Below are 10,685 nucleotides of genomic sequence, written 5' to 3'. Positions count from 1 at the left end.
CCTTTTCCAGAGCTTTATTTCTGGATCTGTACACAAGGTATTAAAGTACAACAGAAAATACAAAATAATGTTTAACAAAAGAAAAAAAAAACAATGTTTATGTACAATTTTATAAACAATAAAGATAGCTTCTTGAACATTTCTCATACTGAGGTTTTTGATTGTCTATATTTCTGGATATACATGTTTAGGTTTTGTAGGGTGTTTTTATTCACAAAGGTGTTTATTGTTTTCAAAGGAAGAGAATTTTCATTTTCAAAACCACTGACTGCTATATTCTGTTTCACTTTTAAACTTCTAAACACAATACAAAATATAAAATAAATTTGCTTAGTGCTTTCCTGCACGCACAAATCTCAAAACCAGAGATATCAATAAAATATCACATTTTCGAGTTCACAGGGAGGTGAGAACCTACTCAAACTACTTAATGGCCTTTACATTCTGACAGTTTTTAGTCTTTGTACAAACCACAGGTGAAATAAATATCACTGCACTGCTAAAGCTAGAAGAGCTTGGAGGACCTACTGCATTATGCACATTGCATTAAAAGAGACACGGGCTCCACCTCCAAACTTTGAATCAGCAGCCATCCCTTTACCATCAATACAAATATCGACAACATGTAAAAAGATCTAGGAAAGAAAGGTGAGTGTCTTTTACACATGGCTGCAAAAACCGCACCACCGGGTACTACCAGCACATCTTCAGGTAAAGCTGTTTTCTGTGGTACACTGGAGAGGCAGGCCCAGCCGAACATGCATGGTTTCAGCTGCTTCCTGCTGTTTTGGCTGACTTTCCCAACAGAGAAATTATATTTTGAACAAGTCGAATCTTTAAATGTGAGGGGAGGAGAAAAAAAATAAGTCTGTACATATCTACAAATTATTGCCTTTCTGACAGAGAATCAAATTTAAAACCTTTGTATCAACACAGACTCACAAGTGTAAGAGGTCAGTTAATAGGCTTTTTAAAGGCTATTTGCTAATTATTTACATGAAATGCAGATGAAGCTAACTTCTCTAATGCTGGGCCTTTAAACCAATTTTACATGAAGGAACTTAGTGATGGTAGATGGGTGTGCATTTGATCTTTACACAAACATGGGGAAAATGCAAACACCTACTGGACAAAACAGACTTTATGTGCCCCTGAAATAAACTAAACACCCATAGCATGATGCATAGATAAATTAAGTAAACACTACTACTGCATCCAATTTACTGACGCCAACCTGCCCAACCTTCTTCCTTTGTTTTTTTTTTTGTTTTTTACAATTAAGGAATTCAGTCAAGTAAAAACCGCTCCATTTCTGCTACTAGACTACCGTGAAATCGTCAATCAAGTTTCAAAAGGAATCTTTCATCAGCACAGGCTAAGCAGAGGTTACAAACAACTCAAGAGAGGCTTTAAATAAACAAAACAACACCAGCTGGTAAAGCAAAACATGCCAATAGTGGAAAAACAAATAGACGCTACGTGATTAAGGAACATATTCTACCAAATGTAATAAGGAACTATACAGGAAAACGTGCCAAAGAGCAGCATGAATAAACTCAAAAGAATTAAATTAAGTCAGAAAGGTCAAAGTGTATTCAATAAATACAGAGCTATATTGTGTCAGTGTTTACATGGCTATTACCCCAACCAGTCGTTGCATTGCTATATTGCTGTTACAGTTAGCTCAGAGGAAGATTTCACGACAGGGAGAAAAAGGAAAACTGTACGACTCCCATTATGCCAGACTGCAAAAGCTTTCTTCTCCAGCTGTTAAGAAGATGGTATTAGAGCAAATCAAAGGCCAAGAATTTGGGTTTATAGGGAGAAAAAAAAAATCTGATTGTTCAAAGATTTGCACCTTTTAAATTAGTCAACTCAGACAAGAGATGCACCAACAAACTGTCACTACAATTTCAAATAACAAAAAAAAAAAAGACTTTAAATGTATTAATGCATCATATGCAAGCACTATCACATACCAACATTAAAACCCTAACTGTTGATACTGTAACTGAGTGAAAACTAAGTTACAGTATCAGCAAGGGGATTTAAAATGCGAGAACTTTTTTTTATATTTGCAGTTTATTCAGGTTGCAAGAGTGCAAGTAAAAAATAGAAAAAAAAATTGGAATTTTGTTAAGTTGCTCTGCGTTTTACCGTCTGTCAGAACATGCTAGATGTGACGGTGATGATGCCTTTTGGAAAACAAAATGAAGGACCTTCATTCTCATTTGAATGCAAATCATGATTAGGATTATTCAATGCTAATCTGACTGCTAACAAAATACCAATTCTGTGATCAGATTGTGTTTTTTAATACTAAAATCTGTTTTACAGTAACAGCTCTCCAACATAAAGCAACGCCTAACTGCTCCTCCCAATATAAATTATTTATCACCACTAATGGCAAATCAAACGCTATTGTGATTGGCTGTTCTCTTATCTTCTTGCAACTCAAAGAGTATTAAGATGTGGAACAAAATTAGAGAGTTTAAGGTCAAAGCTTTGTGAAAAAACCTGCGACAAGATTCTGATTGGTGCATCTCTATAAATAACTCGGACTAAAGGGCTCATGCAGTTTAGGTCATAACACTTCCTGGCCTTTCAGGTAATCTGCATGCTAGTGTTGCTTCGGGACAGGGTAAAAAAACAAAACAAACAAAAAAAAAACAATATGCACCATTCCAATTACTGAAGGTACCTGTAAACCAAACACAACTTTAGAAAAAAAGAAATTAAATAAGTACCACACCAAATAACGACAAGCATCTAACTGCTAACACTAGAGGCAGAACATCTGTTTTGGCAGCTGAAAAGAATGGCAGGATAACAGAGTGTAGCGCTGAAGAAGCTTGTATATGCAAGAAAAGAAGATTCCAAACTCTCCTACTGCAGCTTCTGGGCCCCACGACACGGACGTTAAACATCTCGAAAACGCAAACAAAATAATAAAACAAATGGCTATATAAACTCTTGAGAGAAATCAAGATTTAGTTCTATATGGTAGACATCACTGATGTCATATTACACAAAAAATGAAAACAAAGTATATCCATATACATATAGATATGTATATATATATATATATATATATTTATAATAGAATTTAAACAAGATTTTCCAGTAAGGTCAGTCTTATGTACAAGCAAGGAAAAAAAAAAAAAAAATGTTTCAAAAGGGAAGAACAGAGGAAGAAGACGAGGAAGATCACTCTGACTGAAGTGCTGCAGTGTGTTGTGTGTGGTGTCGTGCGTGCGCTGAAAGAAACCCGTTGGGCTCGCCGCTGCCAGCTAAACTCCCAAAGTCTGTGACGGACACGGCCATTTTGGCCCCGGTGATCCGGTGGTGATGTGTTGTTGTCCGTCGGGCTTCAAAGTCAACCCCCAGGTTAGCGACAGAAACATCATTGATAAATGAGTCAGGCAATGTCATCTTGAGTCTCTTGGAGGGTCGCTCGCAGTCTTTGTTGACGCAAACTCCTCCGAGCTGCCCCAATTCTGGGTGGTAGAATCCTGCGTCGAGCATGTTGAGGCAGTCGGGGTCAGCGCCGTTGGAAGAGAACCCGAGGGATTCGTCGTGGTTCAAGGATCCACGATGGAGGCTTTCCAGAGGGAAGCTGTAGGAGTCCAAGCAACCCACCTCCCCAGGGGTGCATACTGTGGCTACGGTGTTGCTCAAAGCTGACAGGAGACAGAGTGGCGTTAGCAAAGAACAGATAAATAGAACGGACACAAACATCTGGCAGGTTAGGAAAAACATTTTTAATTTTATAACCACTCCAAATCCAAGTCGCACACCAACCTGTGAGGTCGCTAGCAGTGATGGAGTTCAGCAGACTGAGCTGCTGCTCTGTTGTGGTCTCCATCCTTCCTCCACCTGTCCCTGAACACACAGAGGACGAGCTGTCCACTGCCAGTCCTTCTGCTTCGTCCACCAGCCTGTCCATCAGGTCACTGCTCAAAACATTACAACCCGTTCGTTATTTCAACATCAAATGTACTTTTCCGTGTGCAAAGGATCACACTTGACCATTAGGTCCAATACACATGCTGCATCCACTTACGTTACACCAGGATAGCTGCTGTATTTCTTCTTGCCAAACCGATTCTGCTGCACAAAGACGTCGAAGCGCTCAGACTTCTTCCACATATAATAAAATGCGACGCATTCTGCTACCGTCCGTGTCGTTACCTGAGGGAACAAAGTATTATCGTTCAGATAAATACATTTTATTTTCATTTATGAAAAAACATCAGGGGAAAAAAATGAAAGAATTCTCACTTTGTGTTTCTGAATGAGGTGAAAGTTCTTGTCATACATCTGGAGAGCGTGTTCAAAGTTCCTGCATTCTTCCTCCGACCATGGAGGAGATTTTTCTAAAACACGAAGACATAATAATCAACATTGATCGCTCAAACATCTAAAAAGTAAAAGGCTGAATTTACCAAAAAGCATCAGTCCAAATGATTGACACATCCTTAAAAATTTAATTTTCACAAGTTAATGTAAAAAGATTACAGCTTTTAGTCAATAAATAATAATATCAAAGTCTGACTAAATTTTCTCTGACATTACTTCTAAAAACGGACCTGTCATCAATGCAATGGTTACATCTTGTAGTTAAAAAACAAAACAAAAAACGTTCTCTTACCTTTAGATGATCTCTCGTGGCTGCAGTACCTCTCTAGTGCTTCACGGGTGTTGTAGTTACATTTTACAAGCTCATACAAAGCCTAGATTAAAAATAAAAGGGGCAAAATGCATCATATATTGGATAATAAGTACCTTAAAATCTTCTAAAGTAACAAAACATTTCAGTGTAATGAATCAAATTACTGTCAATAGAGATGACCCACCTGCTCATCATCTCGAACATGCATCCCTGGTTTGTCATATCCTGTGCTTTCATCTGTCGTCCGTGACAATACTTCAGAGAGGTAACTCCTAACCTTGTTTTCTGACAAAACGTCAGGGCTCCACAGCAACTCGTCATCATCTTCATACACTGTTTAAAACAGGAGATGTGCAATTCTTACTAAGAATTGGCAATCTTGTACAAAGTAATAATTAATCATGTGCTATGTGTATGTTGCCAAAAAGCAAATGTTACCTTTTTCACCATCTTCATAGTGACAGAGCGTATATGGCACCTCTGCTTGGAACTCTGATCCTACCATGATTTCCTTAAATTAAGAGAGAAAAAACAGAACATATGTATCTAGGTGTGATTTAAAGAAACATCAAGTAAATTTTTCTTCATGTATTTCATAATAAAACATATTTCTTACTTTTCCAGAGTCATCAGGGCTTGGCCCTAGGTCATCACACTCTGATTCTTTATCCCCATCAGAGACAGCATTGGCTAAAAAAAAAAAAAAAAAAAATGTAAAAGACACATTAATATACATTCCTTTATCTACTAGTTCAGAGTCTTAAACTTTAGACTTTTGAATTAACCTCAAAACAATCAACGATATTTCATTTAGCTCTGAAAAATGTAATAAAATGCACACCTGTTCTGATCCTCCACCTGTTAAACAGTTTAGGACCCCTAGTTGACCAGGCCTCAATATGATGCAACAAAAAACATTTGTTGATCACTCTTAAAAACAGTTTTCCCCATGAAACTACATATTAATCCTGTTTTTTGGTGGCAATGAAAGATCGATGCACATTGTGTTGTACTGTAGCCAGTTGTTAGTTGGGCTGGGCAATTAATTGTATTTGCAATTTAACAAAATGCAATTTTCAATTCGCAGGGGCACTGATTTTTTAATCACAGCATATTTAACAAGAGCAGGAGACAAAATTTTCCCTCCACCTCTTTGGGTGGTGGTTAAACGCTTGAAGGGGGTTTGCCGCCATACAGAAAGATAGAGAGAATCGCACCTAGCTCACAAATCCGTGAATACAAGTAAAAAGTAAACACTTTCTCACGCAGTGGTTACAGTAAGGTCCTGCAACAATGGACTCCAGGCAACCAAGCTCTCAAAAACCAAAAGCTTCAGGTGAAACATCTACAAGCTTGGGGTTCGAGCAAAGGAAAATCCAAATAAAATCGCAATAGTGAAAAATATTCGCAATTCAGATTTTTGTCAAAACTGTTCAGCCCTAGTTGTTAGCAATGCCCCTGTCACGCCTTGATGATTTAGACCAGCGTATTCCTGGCGTATGAAAAATCTAGAGAAATTTTGAGCATGCTCAAAATAACGTATGCCATACATGGGGCATAAGTTACAGGTAAGTTATTCGATCGTTGACATACGTTAAGTGTAAGTAAATAATAAGTTGTTGTGTCTAGTTTATCAAAAAACTATGAGTAACTTGTACATGACTTATGTGTAACTTATCAAGAATTTATCTTCAACGCATACTAACGTATCTAATGTGTTCCAGACGACATCTGAACATGTTTCTAACTTATAGCTACTGTTTAACGGCGTGTTGGCAGCGTTTTTTTGGTATAAAAGGGGGTCAACACGAAGAAACCATCTGTAGTCCTCCAGACTTCATCCGCATCATAGGGTGAGCGTGAAGGTGTGTGTGATGGAACCTCCCTGCCTTCACGGCCATGCCCACGGCAACGACCAGCAAGATTCCTACTAGACATGATGCTGAATCTGCTGCGACTGTAAACTGTCTTTCTTTCCATTTCTTTTTTTTTCCTCTGTTTTTGGCGGCCAGTAAACAGCAGCAAGGTTATTACCGCAATCTTTTTATGCAGGCCAGGCGCATCACTGCCCCCATCAGGACACTGGTTTGTGACATATCATGGGTATTACGCTGTCGTGCATTAAGTATAAGTTAGGCTGTCGGACAATACTCTATGTATACACCCAAAATTGAAAAAAAATACGTAGAAAATTCAGCGTATGCCAGTGTTTTAGGAGATCTTTGGGCCCTAAAAAAGGACATCACGTTAGAATTTGACATAAACAATTTTCAATGCTGTCTATAATGCTTTAAAGCCAGAAGTGAACTCCTATGATTTCCAATGATCCTTTACAGACATAATTTTGTTAACTTACATCGAAGTGTTCTTGGAAAGAAATCTGTGGTTTCATGAGAAGTAACAGATGGGGTCAGGTCATCAGCTGAAGATTGGGTCTCCTCCTCATAATCCCCAGATAACAGATCTTTCGCTATTTCCTCCTAAAGAGACACAAAAGAAATCCCTTATAAGTTAGATAGCCTACAATGTTTCTGTAAAATAATTTGGAATCCATGTAATTGTCAGCAGGTCTTTACCTTATCCAATGTCATGTCTGGCAGCTCATCAGTCAGATCTCCAGAGGAACTGTCTATACTTGAGCCTGCTGAAGCCTCATAGCGATAAATGGCCAAAAGGTCTTCCAAAGGCATGTTCCCTTCCTGATGGGAAAGAAAGAAAGGCCCTTCAGTGTTATTGTGATCTGATGTAAAAAAAAAAAAATTATGTGTAGACTCAGAAATTTCACTTTGATGCGTTGATAACTAGGATCAAATTGGAATGCATGAAACAGACAGCGAATCTGTCCATGTTTGGATTCAATTAACTTTTTTTTTCAATAAAGGACCTTATGAATCCATATATCATAAATGAATACCTTATAAATAAAATCAGTTGAATGAATACATTATTTTTAAGTCAAAACACAAAAGTAAAGGTTTACCCTTTCCAGATCTGCCAGTTCAGAGTGGATGTTCCTCCCACCGTCTAAAGACTCCTCCTCTTCCAAGGTCCTTTCGTCATCATACTCATGAACTAACATTTCTGCAGTTGGATCAAAGTCATGGTCCTCTGATGATAAAGAGCCAACTGAAAAAATAAAAATAAAATTGTATTCAACCCATCAGAGTCCTTCTACTACTCATATAAAGCAAAACACTTAAAAAATGGTTTAAAATCAAATATAAGAAGAGTAAAAGTGGTTTAATTACCTGGACTTGAACCTCCTAGAGAAGCCTGAAAATAAGAAAAGCAGAAAAAAATTAAAATTAAGTTAACAACAAATCAAGGAAGGTTTTTCAGCCATGAGAAAACTTTTTAGCAGGAAAAACTTAATGGATAAATATGGGAAATTAGTGACCAGACAAATCTATAAACTATCTTCTTTTTAGCAATCAAACTGGAATTGGACTTAAGATTATGGCTACTATTCCCAGGTCTAAAGCTATTTCTAGGGTAGACAGAGCCTTTACTGCAGCAGATCCCAGACTCTAGAACCGCCTAGCTTTTAACATTAAATCTGCACAAACTCTGGAGTATTTTAAATAATTTCTTTAGACTCATATTTGTCAAGTGGGTTTTAGTGCAGGATGACTAAAATTGGGTTTATTTTTTAAATAGCTGTTCTCTTTTAACTTTTCATTCATTAAGTATTTAATTTTATTGTTCTAGTTGTAGCAGCTATTTTGGAGTGTTCTTTTTGTGTGCTTGATCTTTACAACTATATAACTTTTCTTTTTACAACTTGGCTATTTTGCTTGGAGAGCATTTTGTGAAGCTAAACCTGCTGGAAATGTGCTATACTAATAAATTCGACATTGACCGTGTAACGCAAATTTATCGCCATCGTGATAAAGGCCTGTGTGAATCATACAACACAAATCTTTTTGAACTGTGATAAAAGGCTGGCTTATACGTTTACATGTATGCTGCATATTAGTGTTTTGCCAATTACTCACAAGTATTTGACCAATCAACCTCATCTATTCTGCCAATCTCTTTACATAAGATGCTTTATTAACATGGGTGGACAGCAAACAGCCGAATGAAAAGGTTTAGCGAGAGTCGCAATGTCGGAGAGTGAGACCAAAGGAGGAAAATCTTGGTGACGTTTAAAAAGACGACGTGTGTTTTAATTGGGAGACATTTTGTTTTTAAGAGAAACAACTTTAAACACAGGCACTCTGCAAGCCATAGCAAGCATCAGTGAAACAAATCTCCATAGCTATATTCAACAAAACCACATAAGGCTGTGCGGAGTTTAAAATAGCAAATGCTCGCAAGATGTTAGCATGAAAAGATAGACCGCTAAAGGGTCCCAAATACTTAAGACCAACAGCGTTACCGGAGTCACAGTGAAGCGAACAAGTTTACTACATTTCCCACAGTTCCTCTCATTGGGAAAAAGAAGGTGGTGGATGGAAATAAGTATGATAAGCTAATTGAGCAACTAGCCCCATTTTTTTCCTCTACCAGACACCAACCGCTCACCGTTCAATGTGGCGCACGGAAGTCTCCTTGCCTACCTGCTTAGAATAGCTCGGTAGTACTTATAAAGCAGTTTAAAAGACGTCTTCTGTATTATAATTAATTGTAACATCTATCAATTGCCTGAATACCAGTCTTGCAGGTGGGAAACCATCAACGCCATACAAATAATAAAAGAGGCCACAGCACACCATTTGGCTAAGAACATCATGCCCATTTATTCAGTGAGCAGAGAGGAAATTGTCAATATAACTAAAATGGACCAAAGATGCCGCAGCCTGTTATGGAAGACTGACCAATACAGGCATTTTAACACTAGAACTCCCAAGGCCGTCATTATGACGGTTCTGAGATTTTAAAGGAAAAATAACTTTAATTACATTAATAATAGACCTTTCCTGTTTCTATGTATCCACATCACTTTTTTAATAAAATAAAAAAGGTAAATGATAAATATGATTAATTGTAGCCCGATCTCCCACAGCCGTCATTTTGACTGCTGTTAGTTGCATCGGAAATTCTTCCCGTGTTTGATTGATGTTCGGTACCGTTGCCTAACAACCGGCATTCTCCCTAGAACTCTTTGGCTAATACCGAAAAATGGCTTTCAGAAGAAATCTAACCCCGAAATCTAACCCCGAAACAAGAAATGCTTCGAAATATTGATGATAGTGGTTCGGGCAGAGAGGGAGAGACAAATGAGGAGGACTGGGTAGGAAGCGGCTCAGACTCTGACAGCGACTCCGAGGATGATCACTCACGGACGGAAAAACGCAGATGGATCAGTGACTCATCAGACAATAGTGAAACTTTTTTTCAAGGTTTGGATAACACTGCCCACACCTCAGCCGGTACACTTAGCGGCCCAAAAGCCAAACCAAAGCCCCTGGTCTACTATAATCACTCACAGGATTGAGCCGATGACATCACTACTCATGCATTCCATTGGGAAAAATGTCACCTGTCCAATTGATGGCCATTGTAGGTTCTAGTAGGATCAGAATTCTGGGAGTCCTAGTGTTAAGGCTAATGTCAATCATTTTAGCATTAGCCCAACCAAACCCCGATATGTGATTATTTTGTGCCAATTCTTGGAGCTGTTATTGCTCTTCCTCCTTCCATTTACATGATAAAAATGGCAATTAAAAGTCTCAATTCAAACCAAACAACAGTGAATCGCAGAGGGAAGGAGCAGTAATGCGTAATAAAACAAAAACAAACAATGCAACTAGGTCTGTCGCGTTAACCAATAAATCAATTAATCGCACGATAAATAAAAACTATCCACCTCATTTCATTTATCGGGTATATCGTCTCTGCCTGTGTTTTTCTCTTTTTATTGATGACGCTGAATGAAAAGGCTCAACTCCTGTGCTATCCACTGACCCCACCAGTGGACTATTGCATCAGGTAGTCAGCGCACATCATTTTGTACTTCTGCAGTTTTGGCGCCCCATGAGGAGTTAGAGGAGTTAGCGAGGTAAAAAAA

At 38.1% G+C, this 10,685-nt stretch overlaps 1 protein-coding gene across 1 annotated transcript in view; it reads right to left on the bottom strand.

Moving 5' to 3' along the window:
- Positions 1-1,267: 1,267 nt before the first annotated feature.
- Positions 1,268-10,685, bottom strand: part of mier3 (mesoderm induction early response 1, family member 3) — a 12,086-nt gene continuing 2,668 nt past the window's right edge. Inside the window, exons 2-13 of the mRNA XM_015396046.1 lie at positions 7,921-7,945; positions 7,653-7,798; positions 7,249-7,371; positions 7,029-7,152; positions 5,289-5,362; positions 5,111-5,183; positions 4,857-5,005; positions 4,652-4,733; positions 4,282-4,376; positions 4,064-4,191; positions 3,802-3,953; positions 1,268-3,680 (exon numbers count right to left, since the gene is read on the bottom strand). Coding sequence (XP_015251532.1) covers positions 3,208-3,680; positions 3,802-3,953; positions 4,064-4,191; positions 4,282-4,376; positions 4,652-4,733; positions 4,857-5,005; positions 5,111-5,183; positions 5,289-5,362; positions 7,029-7,152; positions 7,249-7,371; positions 7,653-7,798; positions 7,921-7,945 — 1,644 coding nt within the window. The 3' untranslated portion in view covers positions 1,268-3,207. The remainder of the gene's footprint in view (positions 3,681-3,801; positions 3,954-4,063; positions 4,192-4,281; positions 4,377-4,651; positions 4,734-4,856; positions 5,006-5,110; positions 5,184-5,288; positions 5,363-7,028; positions 7,153-7,248; positions 7,372-7,652; positions 7,799-7,920; positions 7,946-10,685) is intronic.

The sequence above is a fragment of the Cyprinodon variegatus genome, unplaced genomic scaffold (assembly GCF_000732505.1).
Source record: "Cyprinodon variegatus isolate N-32 unplaced genomic scaffold, C_variegatus-1.0 Scaffold26, whole genome shotgun sequence".
NCBI classification, from domain to species: Eukaryota; Metazoa; Chordata; class Actinopteri; order Cyprinodontiformes; family Cyprinodontidae; genus Cyprinodon; species Cyprinodon variegatus.
This window is presented reverse-complemented; position numbering and strand designations above follow the sequence as displayed.